At 38.2% G+C, this 22,974-nt stretch overlaps 1 protein-coding gene across 1 annotated transcript; it reads left to right on the top strand.

Annotated features, from left to right (window-relative positions):
• The first annotated feature begins 1,710 nt into the window (after positions 1–1,710).
• Positions 1,711–22,144, top strand: LOC134798060 (uncharacterized). The gene is made up of 5 exons (XM_063770388.1): positions 1,711–3,032; positions 13,200–13,301; positions 16,534–16,755; positions 21,134–21,290; positions 21,981–22,144. Exons 1-5 carry the CDS (start codon positions 2,069–2,071, stop codon positions 22,087–22,089), a joined length of 1,554 nt encoding a protein of 517 aa, XP_063626458.1. The 5' UTR covers positions 1,711–2,068; the 3' UTR covers positions 22,090–22,144.
• The last annotated feature ends 830 nt before the right edge of the window (positions 22,145–22,974 follow it).

The raw sequence follows: 22,974 nt of genomic DNA, 5'->3' as shown, positions 1-22,974 counted from the left end.
TTTTATTTGGTTCTTTTCGCTCTTCTGCAAAGCAATGTAAGTGGCGTATGGCACAAACGTACTCGTATTCTCTTCCGACGATTACGTAACTGCGACCGTAATACTACTGACAACCGTACCTATTAAATAACCTAATAGTTACAAAGTTTCTAAAATAAATGAGTTAGTTTTAAAAAGTAAATGCGATAGCAAATCACCACACTTAACTAAGGAGTTTAAACAATTGTCACTAATATGTATTTAATGAAGCAAACAACTGGCCCAGTATAAAACGGGCAAGTTATTAAATACCTATTAAAATCTTGAAAGATCTACCTCACGGCACGGCTACCATAAATATGACGCTTGGTATAATTTATTTTGTACTAAATAGGTACTTCAATGTCTAAGTACCTATTTCAGTAGGCTTTTTCATTGCCACAGGAGCGCCGCGACAGTATCTCACCCGTGAGATAGACTATCCGTCCCTCTCTATTTAATACAATTAAAAAACAACGGGTAGTTTATCTCACGGCAAGATACTGTCGCAGCGATCCTGCGCTAAGCCCATGGGGTGGCATAAACTATACAAATTGATCGCAATGTGAATATGCTTTGACATCATTCGCAGTAGGTACTTTTACTATACTGTGTGCATCGTTATTTGCGTTATTTGACATCTGTCACTCACAACAGCAATACAACGTAAAATGTCTTGCACATCGAAATCACAAAGGAAAACAATTGCACTGCGAACGTTTACGTTCTACGTCTTTTTTTTTTAATTTTAGGGTTGGCCGTACACCACCGTATGAATCGGTAGTCGTCTAAGTAAATCGATATGAATTTTTCATTTTTCTTTTAATAAAAATAAGGAAAAGGTGGATAATTAACTGTAAATATGGATATATTTATCGTCACCTAACAGACAACAAATTTGACACAGAAATAACAAATAAATTTTAAAATAGATCCCCAGTTAGTTTAGATTTTGACGATGGATGCGACCTACTCGGTCGGTGTATTAAATGCATTTACCTTGCGGGAAACCATATAATTCTAGCTTTATTTAAATCTCAAATAAAAATTCATTATACGTCACAATCCGATACCTCAGTCTACGTGCCATCCAATCGTAATCGCTTGCTGTGACAATCGATTTGGGTTAGTTACATCTCTATATACGTCAGTCATAATGTGTCAAATAACGCAAATAATAATGCATACAGTATACTCGCTCTTGTATTGGTGCGAGCGAGATGCGCTGCGAGTGATGTAAAGACAAGATGAAATTGAAATACATTTGTAATATTTGAATGCCGCTCTAGGTATGGCTTGCAAAAGGTAGTGGTAGTACAGCAAAATATTATCACCCTAGCCCTAGTCGGCAGTGACCTTGCCTACGTAGCAGTAGGTCGCGGGTTCGAACTCTGTTAAGAGCATTTTTATTTATTTGTGTGTTCATCACAAACATTCGTTCCTGAGTTATGGATGATCATATTTATGTATGCATGAGTATTTAGGTACCTATATATAAAAATATATTATTTATATCGTCGGTCATCTACAACCCACAACACAAGCCTTATTGAGCTTACTGTGTGACTAGGTTGATCTGTGTCAAATTGTCCTATAATATTTTTTTTATAAAACAGGGATGAATCGAGAATATCGAGATAATTGTTTGTCATGTTTTCTGTTATTGTAGGTAAAATCAAATGAATGTGAAATAAAGATTGCAAAAGTAACAAATAAACAATACTTATTGTTTTGCGCGTTTAAATAATTGCAGTTACGCGAAACGTTATCAAGAAAAAAATGAAGTCGATGAGTAACGTAGTGAATAAATATGCAGTAAGACACTGCGTTATCGGAGTCAGGGATGCAGCTGCGCCCGCGACGCTCTTTCGTAACCGCGGCTCAATCTGACATTTACAACTCTGGTTTTTCGGAAACGACAGTTCAAAAGAACACGGATTAACGCGCCGTAGTCATACGCCCGGCGGCGCGTCGGTACAGCAAGTGTGTGAACCAAATATTAAACGACTCTCACTTTTACTTCCAATTCGAATGCCACAAGGCCGGCGACATGAGCGACATGCGCTGGGGCGAACTTACCAACTCTAAAACAGTGCTCACGGGTAACCTAAGGAGGACATGGACAGAGAAATCCAAAGGAATACTGAAGGACATTAAGAATTTCTGGAGAGAAGTCACAGTGGAACCATGTTTATTTACATACATGCTTTGTACAGCGCTCTCATCGTTCGCCGTACAGAATATGCATTTGGAAAAATCTTGCAGAGTCAACTTAAATTATGGGACTGAAATTTGTGACAGGATCAGGCAACGGAACGTCACAGGATTGGATGACGAAATTAAAAATATTGAAACGTTAGTAGCTCATGTGGTTGCTTGGAAATTCCCGCTTCAGACTGCCATTCCTGCGGTGATGGTGCTTTTTGTTGGAGCGTGGAGTGATAAAAACAAGAAAAGGAAGATTTGCATACTATTTCCCATGATCGGAGAGATCATTGCTAACAGCGGGCTGCTTTTGGCAACTTATTATTTTCATGAAGTATCTCTTACGGCGACGGTGCTTATAGAAGCACTTCCCGCAGCGTTTACTGGAAGTTATATAATTATATTTATGGGCATGTACAGTTTCATGGCAGACAGGACGTCTGTGGAAAGCAGGACTTTCCGTCTAGGGCTTGTGTCGATTTGTATCAGCTTAGGGACTCCTGTAGGGACCGTGCTAAGTGGAGTGTTACTAAGGATTCTGGGATATTATGGCATATTTTCGCTGCTCCTAGTGCTACACAGTGGGTCATTTTTGTATGGTGTTTTGAAACTTGAGGACGTTGTCTCCCCAGAAGACGATAGAGGTGAAGGTTGTGATGATGATAACAAGTTTAAAAAGGCAATAACTGAAGTGTTGGGGCTTGTTGTGAACACATTGATGGTGGCGTTTAAGCCGAGGGCATCCGGAGGGCGTTTGGAGATATTTCTGATCCTTGGACTGTACATCATTATGGTCGGCCCATTATACGGTAAGTGATTTCAATAGTAGCAAGGAATTTAAAAAAAGAGTTTTCCTTATTTATTTTTTCTGCAAACAAGTTGCTCAGTTGTATGCAAACACTTTATACCTACATACTTAAGCATTATAATTCGAAAGTTTTGATTAGGTACTATGATCGTTTTATATAGTTATTTTATGGAGCAAAATAATTTGGTTCAGTAGCTTTTTATAACAACGCTAAGGTCGCCTCGTCTTTTCGCGCTACGGTAAATAATAATATATAACAATTAATTGGCATAATTATAAGACATTCGATTTATTCGGAGATTGTGGCAAAAAATTTGGTATCGTATTGGGTCGTCCCATTCGTTTTTCGTCAAGTTCTTAAATTAGTCCTATTCTGCTTTCGTCACTCATTCTACATTCGTCACAAAGCTACCGGCTTAAAGGCATCTTTATCATTTATAAAATCTTTTACAGTGTAGTACGCCTTACTTAACAAGTCGCTTAACTGGTCACCCTAAAATTAGAATACTAAGCTACCGATATTCTGTGTCAAATTGAATGTCATCACTGTCATCACGGTCTGGTTACTTTTGGAAACTCGTATCTCACTCAAGATTGACAGTTTATTTTCTTCGTAATCAAAATGCTGTCATTACTTACAGTTAAAGAGTTTTATGTTTATTAATTGGGTCTTGATTGTAGAGAATTAAATTTGCCCTCACCAAAAAGTTAAAAAATAGGGAAAAGTGTGGTTGTTTCACCTAAATACGACGGTGATAGTTCAATTATCAGTTACTGAGTGTGCAGGATTAGTCCTGCTCACGTCTCATGCCTATTCTGCTTTCGTCACTCATTCTACATTCGTCACAAATGTCACAATCGTCGGTGGCTTTCAATGTAGAATGAGTGACGAAAGCAGAATAGGACTAATTTAAGAACTTGATGAAAAACGAATGGGACCACCCAAGACGATACCAAAAATTTATATGACTTTAACATTTAATTTATTATTATTACTTACGCTTGTCTTTGCATGGTTTTTTTTTATACAAAATATGGATGGAATCGTCCGAATTAAATGTTTTTTTTATGATACAGCTAGAAGTTCGATTAGTCATACATAATTTACCAAGAATTTTCTTAATTATAATCTTTCTTATATTGTGGCATTATGTATCACTGTTGCATACCTGCCAAAACTGTGTTAATGGAGATAGGTATAATATATTATGTACCCGGGGCATCTAAAAATAACAAATGGTCACCTATGTGACATCAGTCAGACCATTAGGTACAATATTGATGTTGACGAACTCTGACTTTGAACTGCTCTTGTACCTAGTTATAGGATCTTGAATTGTTGATACCCGAGATACCTGTCTTTATGACAGTGATGAACATACCATCGACAACTGATCTTACCTAAACCGTATTGCTACGAGATAAGGCCTATAATTGATCATTCAATTGCTGCTAGAATAATCGGTCTCCGAAGTCACAGTACACTTTAGTTCTTTGTCACAGTAACTTGTAATATAACTTGACAGCTTGGCTATATCAGTTATAAGAATAACATGGTGCTAGTATTTCTAGTGACTGTTTCAGGTCAACCGTACATTTACATAGACTTATGGGATACCTACGTGATCACAGTAGGTACCTATGTATGGGCGATTTCGTTTGGTAACATGTATCCTTGTAAGGCCCTTCCCGTAGTGCTAATTACTACAATGTAATTTAAACCACTTACAATTAGAACAACTCGCATTTCTTTTGTTTTGTGAGATTTCAAAACAAAAGAAATTGTGTAACATTTACTTTTTTTTAAATAGCCTGCCATAGTGTCCCACTGCTAGGCAAAGGCAAAGGTGTTTACGTTTCATAATGACCTCCATTTATCAGTTCTGATGCTGCAGGTTACTGCCTGCCTTAACTGCCGGGATTGAGAAAGTTTTGACTTCAAAGTAGGATTTAAAGTATTGGGCAGGGGCACTTGCATTTAATAATGACCTCGAACTCCTCAGTCGTGATGATGCAAGGTTACAGCCTGCCATAACCGACCGCTTAGAGAATGTGTAAATTTTAAAGTAGTGCTTTATGTTTTAGGTAGAGGCATTTACGTTTCATATTGTCCTCCCAACTCATCAGTTCTGATGCTGCAGCGTTACTGCCTGCCTTAACCACCAAGATTAATAAAGTTCTGATTTCAAAGTAGGATTTAAAGTATTGGACAGGAGCACTTGCATTTAATAATGACCTCCAACTCCTCAATCGTGATGATGCAAGGTTACTGCCTGCCATAACCGACCGGTTGGAGAAGTGTCAATTTTAAAGTAGTGGTCTATGTCTTGGGTAGAGGCATTTACGTTTCATATTGTCCACCAAACTCATTATTTCGCCCTTCGCAATTAAGATACTATCCTGCCGGACTCTTCGGGCCTTTATTTTTCTAGTTTTTGGTACACTTTCTGATTAAAATAAAACCGTTTAACTTAAAACTTTTTACCTTAATTTTTTATAGACAACTCTCGTTTCTTGATATAAGTTTTCTAACATGGACTTATCTCACTTATCATTATTTATATTGCAATAGACTATGTAGGTAAATCAATATTATTTCACTTGAGCCTATTTTCGAGCTCAAGTGCATTGTTTTCGTTTCCCTGTCAATTTGAACGGACACTGACATGAGAATGATATTTGAATCATATTATTTAGTTAGGGCTCATTTACACGGTGCGAAAACTCGTAGGTATGCGAGTTTCATTCCATTGAGTTATTTGATCGGTCGGCTAAATTGGACATAACCTCAATAGTCCACAATGTACCTAACGAAAACGCAATCTAAATGAGCCCTACGTGTGTCTCGCCCGCCCCAAAACATGTACGGACAAGTACGAGTGAAATGCATTATAACTAACGGCCTGATTCGAACTTTAAGATGCGTTTCTGCAATCAAAAACGTCACTTTTGACACTGACACGTCTAATCCATAAAATTTCTAGATCTATTAATTGACGTATCTTAAAGTTCGAATCAGGCCTTATATAACTCATGTTATATAAGGCCCGATATTTGAATCATTTCAAATATCATTCTGATATCAATGTAGGTACATACTTACACTCGAGTAGGCTTCTTAGCTTGTCGCTTTCAAATGACATAGTAAGTAGGTACGTATAGGGCCCAAGGTCCTACGCTCTAAATGCCAACCACATATATTATATACGCGTAATGAGGAAAATCATTCCAGATATATTATTTAGCCGTTGCAACTTTAAACTTAAAGTTAAGTCTTCTTCCTCGCGTTATCCCGGCATCTTGCCACTGCTCTAGGGAGCCTTGGGTCCACTTGGCAACTAATCCTAAGAATTAACGTAGGCACTAGTTTTTACGAAAGCGACTGCCATCTGACCTTCCAGAAAACTAGGCCTTTAAACTTAAAAGTTCACCAGGCCAATTCGAACGTCCACTGATATCAGATACAAAACTAACTGATGTCATTCAAATAGGGTCTATATTAATTCGCATAACGTAATACTCCTAATTCAAATTGGCATAACGTATGTTACGCATAATTTCTAAATTGCATAACATTATTCCGCATAACTGAGTACGCATAATGTTAATGCGCATAACGTAAATTGTCATAACGATGACTTGGGATAAATATAATAAACATAATGTTACTTTGCATAATTATTAAATGGTATAAATATAAAAGGCAAATTAATAAAAATATAGACAGAGCGGCTCGAATTAAGGTTCAGTAGATTCAGGGAACGAAGTTTTAAGTTAATGTAGCGTTTTTTTTAGATCACAAATATCACAATACGGTTGCCAAAAATGTTATTAGCAATCTTGCGGCCTTTTCTAGGGACTTCAGCGATTCGACTCCTGAGTTTTTGACTTTTGCTCGATAAAAAAAATCACTAAAATAGGTCTAAAATGCACTTTAAAAAAATATGCACAAAAAATCAAATTTATAAAAACTTTTTTTAATTATTTCTAAATACTAAAAAAACCTAAAATTATTTAAATAAAATAAGAACACGAACTTACTACGCCTTAATAATGTTTTACAGCAAAAAGATTATTATTTGTTACAAAAGCTTCGCTTCGTTTCGCTCGATCCTGCAACCTAAACTAAACGAGTTGGTTTTGCCTTGATCCATCTAATTCTCTTGATTTATTAAATTATGCTAATTCATTTTATGCAAAATAAAGTTATAGTTAATAATGTTATGCATATTTAAATTATGCGGATTCTTATGCGCAATAAGTGATATGCTTTTTTAATATTATGCCTGTTTAATGTTATGCACAATTATGTTATGCCAAAACTGTTATGCGAATTCATATTATGACAATTAATGTTAGGCGTCTGGCGTATTAAGGGGCACCCATTCAAATATCATGCATTTCGCTCCTACTTGTCGACGGGCGAGACGCATGATAACTAGTAAGTAATACCAAAGAGAATAGATAGTATAGAGGGGTCCTGTCATAGTAAATTTTGTAGTCACAGTAAATTTACTGCCATCTATCGACACACGACTAAACCTCAAAATGAAAACGTATAAAATTATCAATAAAATGTATATACATGGATAAATGATTTTATTATTTTTATATCATTTTGACCCATGTTCATTCACTGATATCTATGTGTTAAAATTGTTAAATATGAAACGGTGCCGTCGCGCCATCTAGCCGAGCATAGGCTAAAGGTGTGTGCGCCATCTATCCGAGATGATTTTTTTTTGATTTCCGAGGCACGTTTTTTCCTTAGACTTTATTCATCTTATACGAAGTTACATATGTCTTTGGTAATATGATTCAAATATCAGTATATATACAGTCTAACGCATCGCGTCTCGCGCATGAGAGGAGGCCTGTGCCCAGCAGTGGGACGTATATAGGCTGAAATGATGATGATGATACAGTCTAATGTCAGTGTACAGTTGACGTCAAAGAAAAAAAAAACAAAAATAAATAAAATATAATTAATAGTTGTAAAAGTGTAAACATATTCGACTTTGACGTCGACTGTACGTTCGAATTGAAAGGTTTTGGAGGTTAAAAGGAGTGTTTAGTTCTTTTAGATAAAAGGCATATCTCTGGAGTTTCAGGTGTCCTTAGGCTACAGCCTGCCACTTACCATTAGACGGGCCGCATGTTAGTTTACCACCGACGTAGTACGTATTCAAAAAGTGTCTGTGTTTCAACTCCGACGCACGACTGGAGTTTACGCCTTACGAACGATTATAAAATACATTACCTACAAAATTTAAGGTCAAAACTCCGCAAATAGACATTAACATTGAATAAATAAAGTGTATTCATGCAGCAATTGCTAGGGGATACGCAAGATAAGTTACGCACGAAATATAAAGTAGGTAACGTTTGATTTTACTCTCCATAAATTTTCATTCCCCGGGCTTTATAACTATATTAAAATCGATTCTTAAGGGGCCCACTGATTAACAGTCCGCCGGACGGTATCGGCCTGTCAGTTAGAACACAATTTTGACAGTTCCGAACAACCGACAGGCCGATACCGTCCGGCGGACTGTTAATCAGTGGGCCCCTTTAAGGAGTATCTAAACTCCAATAAACTCCTCTCGTAGAAAACTCACGAAAAAAAATAATTTCATCACATTCTAGCAGTTAAAATAGGAGTTTAATTTAAATTATTATTAATACATTTTTATAATTTACTCACGCGTTACATTGACAACTACTTATTTAGTTAAAACTCAAATAACAAAACAAACAGCCGTGACCAATCCAATACGCCCTGCTATTGGAAAATGTAAACGACCGACCTTACACAGAGGCACATGCTTACATGTCTGTCGTACCGAAAGTAATAATGTACTGTAAAAAATTAACTCTTAATTATTCCATTGTAACAAAGGCAAAAATGTATTTTGTAACTGACGTTGACAGTTTTGTAAAGGCTTTGTACTTAATTATGGTCTAAGAGCTAGCCACGGCAACAGGTACCATTTATAGAGCAACGAAATTCCTCTAGTTAGTATGCCATACTATCATTATTAATTAATCCTGGCGCCTGGCAGCTGTTTAGCAGTGGGTGTGGGAGTGGATGAGCAACAAAGTGGTTGTAAAATCAATTGAAGGTGTGCAATTTATAGAGCTCTGTGTTTGGTGTGATATAATAGTTAATTAGGGCGAGCGAAGCGAGCCCTATCACTAATCGACGAACTATGCATTCTTGTGGTACACTTTACGGAAAAACTACTGCACTGTTAGGTTTGAAATTTAACATAGTAATTTAAATTCATGTCTAGATGTGTTATCAAACATAAAAATATCATTTTATAAACCTAAAAAAATAAAATAAAGTAATAACACTTTGTATTACTACTAGCGCCATCTGTTGGCAAAATGATGAATTAACATTCGTGCTAATGTTAATTATTTCTATTTCTAACAGATGGCGTTAGTAATAAATAAATAAATAATTATGGACATTCTTATACAAATTGACTACTTAAGATGGCTTGTGTTGTGGGTATTCAGACAATACGATACCTATGTGGTGTTTTCAAGTTCAATAATGTCGATGGCGCTTACGCCATTAACAACGATGACTACCAAAGTGGGTACAATTTTGGATTCAACCCACCTCGCTTCACTTGGTTTGATTCCCATTTTAGCAATTAAGTTTTTGTGAATACCTACTAGAACAATCAATCTTGCTGTATATTTACTGCGGAGGTCAATTTACTCGTATGTTTTGTGACGCTGACGATGTGATGATCAGTCATGTTGTGTTAGCAAACTTAAATCGGGTATTTTCACTTCGAGATACAGTTTTGGCGCCATTCATTTATTACGTAAGACGATTTTGGGGTGGAGGGGGGTCGAACATATCTTATTTTTTCTTACAAGGGGGTGGGAGGGGGTTTTCATAGTTCTTAAGTAAGATCACAAAGATGCAATATTTTTTTTAATTTCTATGAAATTATGACGTTTAAAATAATTACTTCCACACTCTATGCTATCAAACACGGTGTTAGCTTAAACGAGCTCAAGTACCTTTGTACAGGTACAAATAAACATTCATAAAAATATTTTTTTGAAAATAAATTATATTGGTGTCTGGACGGGGTCAGCCTATTCTTATTATTTCTTACATAGGGTTGGGAGGGGGTCAAAAGCTGGCAAAAATTGTCTTACGTAATTATTGAATGGCGCCTTTAGTGTTTCTATTGGACTTAGGGCCGATACAGACGGACTACAACCCGACTGCAACTTGTATGGGAACTGCACGCCAATCGAAACGTCGGCGTGCAGTTCAGCAAAATGACCCAGTACCCTGGCAGTACCTAGTGGAACTCAGGTTTGGTGTAACAAAGGCACATTATGGTTTGGTCATCCGACTCATCTTGATGAGCACTTAGGAGAGTAGTACCCAAGATAGAGCCGATGCCGAAACCTGGCAGTACCTAGTGGAGCTCAGGTTTGATGCAACATACATAGACACACGCTGTTTTGGATATCCGACTCGTCATGATGATCACTGGGTAGATCAGTACTTTCAGTACCCAAGATAGCTGATGCTGAACCCTGACAGTGCCTAATGGAGCTCGGGTTTTATACAACATAGGCACACGCTGTTTTGGTCATGCAACTCGTCTTGATGAGAACTTAGGAAAGTAGTACCCAAGATAGAGCTGATGCTGAACCCTGGCTGTACCTAGTGGAACTCGATCAGGTTTGATGCAACATAGAAACACGCTATTTTGGACATCCGACTCGTCATGATGAGCACTTGGGAGAACAGTACCCAAGATAGAACTCATGCTGAACCCTGGCAGTACCTAGTGGAACTCAGGTTTGTTGCAACATAGGCACACGCTGTTTTGGCCATTCGACTCGTCTTGATGAGCACTTAGGAGATTAGTACCCAAGATAGAGCTGATGCTAAACCCTGGCTGTACCTAGTGGAACTCAGGTTTGGTGCAACATAGGCACACGCTGTTTTGGTCATCTGACACGTCTTAATGAGAACTTGGAAGAGCAGTACCCAAGATAGAGCTGATGCTGGACCCTGGCTGTACCTAGTGGAATTGTGTGTGTTAGTTTATGTGCGGAGCAGCGTGATTACCGCCAGTAGGTGTCCAGACGGGATAGTTTTTCGATCAATTATGTGGAGTGGACGCAAAAATAAATTCAAGAACATTGGCTCGCTGACCCAACATTATGTAGGAAAGCCAGTTGGGTTCCTTACAAAAAGTACTGGGCGACCGTGTAGGATGTAATGCACTTATGAAATTGTATATTACGTGTGGATGATATTGGCAATTTGATTTTGTCGTCTGGACACGTTTTTAAAGGACAAAGTAAAAGCTGTAACAGACAGGCGTACCGGACAGCAACCGGTTCGGTACGTTAAGGTAGAAAACCTCCGCGAGCCCTTACAAAGCTCTGCTTTTTGCTAGTTATGTATTTAATTCAAATTTAACAATGCCAGACGTTTTATTTGGGGGAAAAGTAGTGCCAGGTGATGAAGATACACAATCACTTGTGCGCTGCAGGAAGATCACGCCTAAGTAAGTGTTAGGAAAAAGTAGAAGACATACAGACAGTGCAATTTGCTCGTGATCTTCCTGCAGGCGCACAAGTGATTGTGTATTTTCATCACCTGGCACTACTTTTCCCCCAAATAAAACGCCTGGCATTGTTATATACCTTTAATTGATTTTACAACCCCTTTGTTGCCCATCCACTCCCGCACCCACCGCTGAACAGCTGCCAGGCGCCTGAATTCATTAATAATGATAGTATGGCACACTAACTAGAGGGATTTCGTGGCTCTATAAATTGCATACCTATTTCCGTGGCTACCTCTCCGGCTATTTGAGCGTTTTTGTCTTTTTAATATACTCGAAGTGTGGTCAAAATTTCGACTTCCAGATTAGGTACAGTTTTTTCATTCCCTAGTATCATTAGTAGGTGGGTTTTTACGACGGTGTGTGTAGTAGGTACTTACTCTTGTTTCTTGTTTCTGACTCGTAGAAGGATTCACACACTCTACTGTAAGTACTTATATCTAATAAGGGGGGTGCACTTTATATAAACTAAGTACTCATAAGTTCATAGCCTAGCGTCCCACGGTCCTAATACTACGAGTACGAGTAGACTCTCCAATTAAATTTTAATCATTACTAAACAGGGTTGCTTTTGTTTTGTTTCATTCGAATTTAAAAATGACACAATGAGGTTGGCCTGTCGAAGTATTTGGCAGATGGCGCCAGCATAGCTTGCTCTGTAAATCCCTAGAATTGTGTTAATTTTTTATTATATTTTGTGCTCTGGATGCCAGCCCTTTAAGCCAAATCTCATAGAACTAAACTAGTGAAAGGGGCGAGCTATGATGGCGCCATCTATGCAAGCCTTTGACAGTTGCGAACCCCATTCTATTCTATTTTATAATACCATTGATTCTAAGACTTCCAATTTTTCTTGCATGGTGGGTCGCTCAAGAATTATAATGAAAACAGGAAAGGATAATATGAGTAATAATTTCAGCTTAGGTATAATATTATGAATACCACTACAACTGACAGGTAAAAGACATAACAAAGGCAACCAAAATGGCTAATGAATATACATAATCAATGTAACAATAATAATATATTTGTTACTTGTACACTGAATTTGACAACTACATCCACAATACGGATACGGATGGACAATCGTTTTGATTTCGAGCGGTATTCAAATTTATTTTAGCAATAATATAATAACAACGTATCCCGCTCAATACAAATATGATAGTTCTTATAGTTAGGGTCAGTAAGCGCATTGAGTACCTATGCACTTTAGTCTCAGGCGATGCCGCTTGGCACGACTGTTTCTTAGGTCAAACAAAGCTGATTTGGCCCAATAGCCACGAGATCGTGCCGTGCATACCCCCCAAAAAGTTTAGGTTGCACTATTATCATATTTATCATCTATCGGCTCTTGTTGAAAATGACGGCCACGATGACAAACGATAAAAACACAACCATTATGGTCGCCAAACTTGAAAAAGTGAGGAAAACAAGACAAAAACTCACTTTCTCAAGAACATAATCATGTACCGTTCGATCTAGGTACTATTAAAAGGTTGTCATGTCTTTAGACCATTTGTCTGAGTGTAATTTCTTTTTTACAGGTGACTCACAAGTGGCCTATCTGTATGCAATACGAAGATTCAGTCTCACGGAGGTGGAATACAGCATTTATGGTACCATAAACATCGTCTTGGGACTAGTGGGTGAGTTAAACTAAAGACTACCTATTTGTGGCTTTCCCTAAGAAAATGATCCTAATTCACATGGAGCATAAGGGCCATTTTCTGATAGAAAGCCACGTTTATAGTGCATTTACGATTGCATGCAATAGGCAAAAAGGTGTTAATGAAACGTGACGTCATCGTTGGCCTTGCACTGTTGTGAAAATGTCATTCAAGCAATGTCCTTAAAGGTGCCCTTAAAGGTGTGTTTACCTACGGCGCTCTACCAACTGGGTGGCCACAATCAAAAAGCCTTTATAACTCGGTTGATATATACATAAAATGGCGGCCGGTATGAATAAAACAAAATCATTTATTGTCAGGCAACAAAGGCCCATACATTCATACCTCACAGACTAACAAACATACAATACTTAAGGCCAGTTGCACAACTTGACCATACTTGACAGACTGATGACCCATACAATAAAATTTTGCGAACGCTTTAACGATGACAGACGGATTGGGGCAATCGGCCCTAACAATTTTAAATTTTTTTTCGGCGACACAAAAGTTTTTTGCTGCATCACCTGTTCTGGTGTAGAATTAATATGATACGAGGAATCTCGCTAGATTATTTTTCCTTTAAATTCAAATATGATGATGATGCTCTCCTGACCGATTTCGGCCACAGCGACTGTGTGCTCTAGTGTAGGCATTTTTAGGGTTCCGTACCCAAAGGGTAAAACGGGACCCTATTACTAAGACTCCGCTGTCCGTCCGTCCGTCCGTCCGTCCGTCTGTCACCAGGCTGTATCTCACGAACCGTGATAGCTAGACAGTTGAAATTTTCACAGATGATGTATTTCTGTTGCCGCTATAACAACAAATACTAAAAACAGAGTAAAATAAAGATTTAAGTGGGGCTCCCATACAACAAACGTGATTTTTTACCGAAGTTAAGCAACGTCGGGCGGGGTCAGTACTTGGATGGGTGACCGTTTTTTTTTTGCCGTTTTTTGCATTGTGGTACGGAACCCTTCGTGCGCGAGTCCGACTCGCACTTGCCCGGTTTATTAACTCGTGTTATTAGAGTGTGGCTGCGCCCTTAGGTGGCTCACGTACCTACCCCATCTTCTTGCTAAATACTCGAGCGCATTTTGGGCACGTCAGAATACAAGTACCTATATTAAATACATATAGAATTCAAATATATTAAAATATTAAGTAGGTAGAGTAGGTATTGAATGGCGTTACGTAAGATGCAATAATACTCGTATCCCGGCATTAAAATACCTACAAAAATACGCGTATGTTTTGTTTACTGATTGACTGAGCGGTGCATGCGACAGGTCAAGGAAACTGATAATAACTGGAAGAAGCAACAGTGCATTCGATTGGAGATTATTTTTGCATCCATCTTTGACTATGGCGCCATTTCTTTATCATTATAATGTTTTCGTAAACTTATGGCTTTTTATCATCTGATCTTATAGGATGTTTTTAAAACGCATGCACTTCGAAATCAAAGAAACTATTGATGGCACTGTTTAGTCTGTGATGATATCAATGTACATTTTAAATTTATGTCAAGTAGTTGTTTAATATAAAATTGATCAAAACAAGAATGGGTACATAAACATAGTACAAAATCACATACATAGGTACAAAATCGTGTACAAAATTCATCAACTTACCTACATTTTACATGTCCAATGTGCAAATGAAACATGAAAGCGCACATACATTTCTGTAGGCCTATTTTCACGATAGTCACGGTGAAGACACTGAAATTTTCATAATCCTCTTTGCAAATTTCGTGAACTTTAGCGGGTCTTTTAATTTCGTTACAGAGCAATATACTTTTTCTCAGAAACTTTTCCAGAGCAAATTTCAGTGCCCACCGCAATTTTTACGGTCGATCCTATGATTAAAACTTTTATTGCCAAATTGGGTCGTACTATAATCGTCGATTCTCTTTTGGACAGTGCCGTTAAACCTTTTAAAGAACGGACGGACAGACCGTGTGCAATATAGGCGACAGTTTTCAGGTGGCTATTAAATCAATATTAGCGGATAGAATAACGCGCCAATAATATCTGCATGCCACCCTCGAATACTTTCATACCTATCTACGGTTTGTAGTCAAAAGCATCTATACTCTAAATCATAATTAGATTCCAAAAAATGCTGCCACTGTAATAATTTGTTTGTAAAATAGTAAATTCCTTTTTATAAATAAATACGCTTAGATCATTTATTTACTGGTAATTTTACGCCTACGATTTAAAAAGGCACTTTTATTTACTTATTTTTACATAAATACAAGACACGCTAGTAAAAAGTGGCAACATTGTCTTACTTTTTTTGGCATCTAATTATGATTTAAAGTTTACCATACTCTAAATATTTTACATTAGCTTTTGCCCGCGACATCGTCTGCGTGGGACGACAATGATGATTGATAAAAACTACCCTGTGCCCTTTCCCAGGCCGCAAATTAATTTCATACCAAATTTCATCTAAATCGGTTCTGCGGTTTAAGTGTGATAGGTAACAGACAGACAGGCAGACTTTTGCATTTATAATATTAGTATATGATCGGTGAATAAAAGAAGAAAATATTAAAGGAAATCAAATTTACAGTACACCTATTGCTACTTTTTCGCACTAGTGCGGCATTAAGCACTTTCCGTGCCTATGTTGAAAATTTAAATAGCCATATTATGTACTATAAAACGTTGTAAGATACACGTGCGAATAGGTAATTCGCAACTCGTGTCGATATAAAACACTCCCCTTCGGTCGTGTTTTAATTTATCACCACTCGTTGCGAATTTCCTACTTTCCGCACTTGTATCGTATAATATTGCCTGCTAAATTAAATAGCTGTGTAAAATAATAAATATTATGCACGATGGTAAATAAAACGACTCGAAACGTGACGTTCGATATATTGTTTTTGTTATCTGTTGTCTTGAAACTGTTTTTCTTTCATTCATAAATACAACATATCGATAATGCATACGAATTCAATATCAACATTATCAACCTAGCCTTGACTAAGTCAATATTAAACATTATACTATTCAAGTGCGGGCCGTGCACTCATTACGTCATTAGTGTCATTACCAATCAATATATAAAGGTCATTACATTACCTACAGTGGTGATTGGAATGAAATGAAATGGAATTTGGAATTTTCTGTTTTGATCAAGTCGAAAACCCCACAGACTAGGTACACAGTTTCTTAACCTTCGCTGTCTTTTTCAGGCACGTTCTTCTGCATATCAGTTCTCAGCAAGAAATTCCAAGTAGAGGACAGCATTATAGGCAGCTTGGCAGGAGTGAGCAGGATAGCTGCATGCTTCGTGTTCGCTTTCGCGCCTACGAGGCAGTGGTACTACTCTGCCCCCGTGTTTAACATCTTCAGTTCTTGTGGTCTGACCGCCATACGGTCCATCGCTACGAAAAGCGTGCCTAGTCAGGAAGTTGGTAAGTTAAAGCGAGATAGCATTAAGTATATGTGGCTTGGCAGGAGTGAGCAGGATAGCTTTAAGCTTTGTATTCGCTTTGGCGCCTACGAGGCAGTGGTACTACTCTGCCCCTGTGTACAATATCTTCAGTTCATGTGGTCTGACCGCCATACGGTCCATCGCTACGAAAAGCGTGCCTATAGTCAGGAAGTTGGTAAGTTAAAGCGAGATAGCATTATACGTGGCTTGGCAAGAGTGAGCAGGATAGACTTAAGCTTTGTATTCGCTTTGGCGCCTACGAGGCAGTGGTACTACTCTGCCCCCGTGTTCAATATCTTCAGTTCATGTGGTCTGACCGCCATACGGTCCATCGCTACGAAAAGCGTGCCTAGTCAGGAAGTTGGTAAGTTAAAGCGAGATAGCATTATATGTGGCTTGGCAGGAGTGAGCAGGATTTAATTATGCTTCGTATTCGCTATCCCGCCTACGAGGCAGCGGTACTACTCTGTCCCCGTGTTCAGCATGTATAGTATGTATTAACAGTATAAGTGTCATGGCATAAGTAGCTATAAACTTATACTTGTTTCTTTAAATGAAGAATAAATAACATCTTGAATTCATGTGGTCTGACCGCCATGCGGTCGATCGCAATGAAAAGCGTGCCTAGTGAGGAAGTTGGTAAGTTAAAGCGAGATAGCATTATAGGTGGCTTGGCAGGAGTAGGCCGGATAGCTGCATGCTTCGTATTCGCTATCTCGCCTTCGAGGGTGTGGTACCCCTCTGCCCCCGGGTTCAACACCTTTAGTTCATGTGGCTTGACAGCTATACCGTCGATAGTAACGCAAAAGTGTGCGTGGAAGACGAAAAGCTGAAGTTGGTAAGTCAAAGCGAGACAGCATTATATGCGGCTTGACAGGAGTGAGCAGGATAACTGTATGCTTCGTATTTGCTTTCACTCTGCCCCCGTGTTAATATCTTCAGTTCATGTGTTCTGACCGATGTACGGTCGATTGCCAAGAAAAGTGCGCCTAGTCAGGAAGTTGATAAGTAAAAGCTAGACAGCATTATAAGTGGTTTGGCAGGAATGAGCAGGATAGCTGAATGATTTATATTCGCTATTGTACCTACATCTTCTATTTTGCCTAGTAATCATGTTGTTGATGTTTTTATTTAGGTACTGTCTAATTTAAATCAATGTAACAGTAGCCATTGTTGTTTTTGTGACAATATATTTATAATTGTTGAAATGTAGATCAATCGAAATAACACGTACAGACGTTTCGTGCACTCGTGTAGGCAATCTCAATTTTCATTCGACCGTCGTATTAATTAAAGTAAAAAAACATGCAAAGTTTAAAAAAAAAAGAAAATTTTCAGCACAGCTCAGCAGCTCAGTTGGTTAAGAGCGATCGGACCGCGTTCTTAATGGACGCACGTTCGAATCTTGCCCGAAGCGGTAAAATTTTAAATTTTTCCTTTTATTAAAAAATTCGAGGTATCGCTGACAGACGCATGTTTGATAACGAAAAAGCAAATAATGCAGTAGGTAATACTAACTATAGGTTTACTATACTATAGGTTTTAACTAAATACTAATAACTAGATAGGTAATCAACTGCAAAATACTGGGAGTAGGTAATAGAACTTACATTTACTACATAGGGCCGGAGAAAAAAAGAAACTATTGTGCATTTACTAGGTAACGCATGGTTGACAATTCCTATTCGGGCCTGTGATTAAAAAAATGTTTAGAAAGAATACTCCGTATGAGGTATACCATTACTCCTTAGAGCATTTAATAACTGGAGACGTTATGGCTGTCATTTTCTGTACAAAACAGTCTGCCGAGTTTTGCGGGGGAGGGGACGTCAAATTAATGTATTGTTATTTCTACATGATTTAAACGTAACGTACAAATAGCTATGTTAGTTCATACAAAAGTTTGCACAATTGTGCAAGGTTTTTGGCAAAGGGGTAAGCTCTTAAAGGCGACTCCGGTTATTAACTGCTTTAAGCTAGATAGGTGTAATCAACTGCAATACTGGGAGTAATAGTACATTTACTACATAGACTCGGAGAAAAAAGAAACTATTTAAAAAGTAACACATGGTTGACAATTCGGAGATTCGTAGATCGGAGGCAATTCTACAGTTATTAATATAAAATTAGGATTCAGACTACCTGCATGTTAATCAATCAATCAATCAATAATCATTTATCTCGATACAAAAGTCCATATGTGTTAGTAACATACTAATGCTTAAATCTAGGGTTAGTACAAACATAACATTAAAACAGATTTTTATAATACATAATGGGGCATGTAGCTGCACCCAGTGCTTTAATCATGGTGAGTCCCACCACTCCCACCGGTCGGCCAACGTGAAGCCGTGAAAGCCGTGAAGCCATCGATCCGTCCCTCCGAATACAATGCTGCACCGCAGTAACGCTGGTTCAGTCTGAATCCTAATGTTAGCGTCGGACCAAAATGCTGCACACGCACGGAATTTTTCGTACGGAATGACATGTGCGAGTCAGCGCTATGCATTTGTAGAGCGACGTCCTTCCCACCTGTCATTCCGTACGGAAACCGAATGTAAATTGCGAGTGTGTGCGGCCAGGGTTACACGGAGTCTACCATCAACCCTCTCTTTCACAGTGGACAGTTGGACACTCTATAACCATTTGCTCTATGACAGCAGTGCAGTACTCATATGACGGAACATGACATAACAGCTGCATCACAGCCATGATTACGTAATAACATTGACACACTTATAACGACAGCCATTGCTTCGCTGAATCTCATTAGTCGCTAATCGCTATCCGTTGGCGTATTGTGTTGTGCATTGGTAAAAAAGTGTTTTTTAATTACCTTTGTACTAAATCGAAATAGTTATTTGTACAACAAGAGATCAAAGTTTGATATTTCTTCGAGTGCTTATTTTGAGTCCCGTGCAAGCGAAAGATTCTATAATAGATTCACGAGCGTAGCGAGTGAATCTAATTTAGAATCTTGAGCGTAGTAAGGGATTCAAAAGCGCACGAGATGTAAATAACTTTGATCTCGTGTAGTACACAAAATTTTTCACCCTAAGCAGTGAGAACATACCTAGAGGGACAGAGATAATAGAACCCAAGTATATCGAAATTGTATTAGACCCCGCATGTTGAAATGACATTTGACTATAAAGGTCATTTGAATGTCATTTTGTCTCACTCAGTGAGCAAAATCGCATTATGCTCACTGAATGAGAGACACCCAGTGAGCAAAATGCGATTTTGCTCACTGAGTGAGACAAAATGACTCAGTGAGCAAAATCGCATTTTGCTCACTGTTTTTAAGAAGCAAAGTACCCTTGTTCGAGCTGCTGAGGTGAAAATAAAATTACACGGCTAGGGGTTCGAACCTAAAAGTGTACGTGTAGCCATCAAACCTATTAAAGTGAGCACACAGTAATTTTAGCTTTCAAGTACAACACCTAAAAATCTTTAGTTGGTATTGATATTCCATTCGTTGTGAATTTTTCTGTTATGTATTTCCTTATTCCGACCAGCGTCCTGGCAAATGACCAAAAATACCGATTTGTAAGGAAATTTCCTGACCGCTGGTAACCTTAATCACAACGCAAAGTCAGCGACAACAGTAAAGGTGACGTTGATAAAATGAGTGACTTTCGCTTTCGTATTACTGCCGCGAGGATGACCTTCATTCCGTCACTCATTTTATCCAAGAAATTGACAGACGACGGCAACAGCTTACTATGAGTGGCCCTTAGGCCACTCCATACTAGCGACTCCCGAGCGTCGGCATATCTAGTTAACTCTATGGAGGCAGATGCGCCAACGTTGCGTCGAGCAGCAGCATTAGAGTTGACTAGACGAGACGCACTCGGGAGACACTAGTAGTGTGGGGTGGCTCTTAAGGATGACTCACGTTAGACCGAACCGGAGCTTCCGGCGCATCGTTTTCTAAGGAAAGTATCACGTGATCGCCTGTCATATCATAGAAAAGTATATAAGCGCCGGAAGCTCCGGCCCGGACAAGGCCCGGTCTAACGTGAGTCATCCTTTATGCAGCTGCAGTCGAGACCCGAACGTCACATTTTCACTGATCATTTACATACATACATACATATAATCACGCCTATTTCCCGGAGGGGTAGGCAGAGACCACGAATTTCCACTTGCTACGATCCTGACATACCTCTTTCACTTCCTTCACTTTCATAACATTCCTTATACACGCCGCCGGTTTAGGGTGCTCTTGACCTGGCCTTTCTTCAGGATTTCCCCGATCTGATCAGAGAAAGTCCGCCGAGGTCTACCCCTTCCAACTCCCACTTTCACTTGACTGATCATTTCACAGTAAATATGTATAATTTTTGTTTTCATAGCGAAACTGAGCTCGTTAATAGGAGTGACAGAAGCCATCGCGCCATCCATCTACATGCCTACCTCCAGCCTCATCTATATCAACTCCATGGACACCTTTCCTGGGGCATTTTACCTATTTGATGCGGCACTGACGGTCGTCGCACTCGGACTATTTATGTAAGTACCAAGACTGACGCTTTCGATCTATAAGTACATACTTAGGGTCTCTATTGTTTCCCAAAAAGTTTTAAGTCATAATGTATTTTTGTCCGCGGTTTCCTTAGTCATAATTCGTTTGGTTCAGAAACGCGTAACTTTTCAGGATTGCCATAAAACAAACAATTGGTTATGTTTATTATCCCTTGTAGGCTCTAGACGACGACAATATACCTATAAATAAATATTTATATTAATAGAAAACATCGATAACTCGGGAACAAATTTAATATTTGTGATAAACACACAAATAAATGCCCTTACCAGGATTAAAGCCTCCTGCTTTGCAGGCAGGGTCACTACTGACGAGGATAGGAGGCTGTCATAATCATAATATCATGATTGTGTTCACTATACATCACTGATGTATCTGTTTAAGTTCCTACTATTCCTAATAATAATTAACAATTAGGTTTTTTATAATGTGTTTATATATTTTTTTGTAATGTTTTGTAAGTGTTTATTGTACTTTTATACTCACGTTGTATAAACCCTAACCTAAATACCCAAATTTAATAAAGAGATTAACAATCATATTCCGAATATGATTGTTAATTATTATTCGATTGCAAATATATTATATAAATAATACAAGAATGCTTTTAGGAGTATTTAGGCAGAATCAATGATGTTATCTTCTGCTTTTTTCAGAGTAATCTACATACTGGTGAAGCGGAGACAACGGAATAGGGTCATCAACCCAGTGACGAAAGAACAATTCGCAAGGGACAACCCTGATCTTGATGTTTCTAGAATTTAATTTTTATAGAATTATTTACACGATCACCCGAATTTCAAAGAGCGTGTTATAAAGTAGACTGTATCTTTTTATGTGCAATATTTAGAGATTATCACTGCAACAAATCATTTTTTTAATGATTGGACCGTTACGTCCAGTAGGTTTTAGATTTTTTGTTATATGTGACGTTACACGACGAAAGGTACCTTATTGCGGCCGGCGCCTGAGCCGCCGCTAATAATGGCGTATGCCGCCATAAGGTAGGATGACTGACATTATTGGTGGAGCAAAGAATGTTTAGAATTACATTCCATTTTACATTGCAGGCGCTGAGATAACCATTGCTTAAATTAGTGCTGGTCAACCTTCTAACCATAAAATGGACTTATACTCGTAAAGTTTTCTGTTTAGATATTAAGTAATTTAAAATATACTTGATACATCATATCATTTACAGGCAAAAAACAACATCTTGTCGGTTGCAAAAAGCGATTCTAGTATGAAGAAGTAGATAAGTATAGGTACTTATTCAGACAATGGAATTGGAATTAGATAGAATGAAGCATTAAGTAGGTAATTATATGATAGTGATGCACTTTTAGTTTAATGTAAATAAGACTGTAACTGCTGTGAAATTAAAGAATTTTATTTGAAGAGAGGCTTATAATTTCAATATACCGTTTTATTTTTTCTAAAGCGAGGCATGTATGCTCAGTCCATTTTGTTATGTTCGCTTCTCTTTTCTATCGAACGAAATATTTCGTAAAATCACTAAGTAAACTTCCGAACTAGGAATTGGTTCCACAATCAAAATATTGTCGAATCAAAAATACCACAAATACCTAGTCAAATACAGGAGTTGTTTACAGTTTAATAAAACAAATACAAACAGAAACATTTTTAAAT

The sequence above is a fragment of the Cydia splendana genome, chromosome 16 (assembly GCF_910591565.1).
Source record: "Cydia splendana chromosome 16, ilCydSple1.2, whole genome shotgun sequence".
In the NCBI taxonomy this organism is placed as follows: Eukaryota; Metazoa; Arthropoda; class Insecta; order Lepidoptera; family Tortricidae; genus Cydia; species Cydia splendana.
This window is presented reverse-complemented; position numbering and strand designations above follow the sequence as displayed.

Coding starts and splice junctions, on each gene's coding strand:
- LOC134798060 (XM_063770388.1), top strand. CDS start 2,069: ATGAGCGACATGCGCTGGGGCGAACTTACCAACTCTAAAACAGTGCTC. Junction 3,033..13,199: donor TATGGTCGGCCCATTATACG/GTAAGTGATTTC, acceptor TCTTTTTTACAG/GTGACTCACAAGTGGCCTAT. Junction 13,302..16,533: donor CATCGTCTTGGGACTAGTGG/GTGAGTTAAACT, acceptor TGTCTTTTTCAG/GCACGTTCTTCTGCATATCA.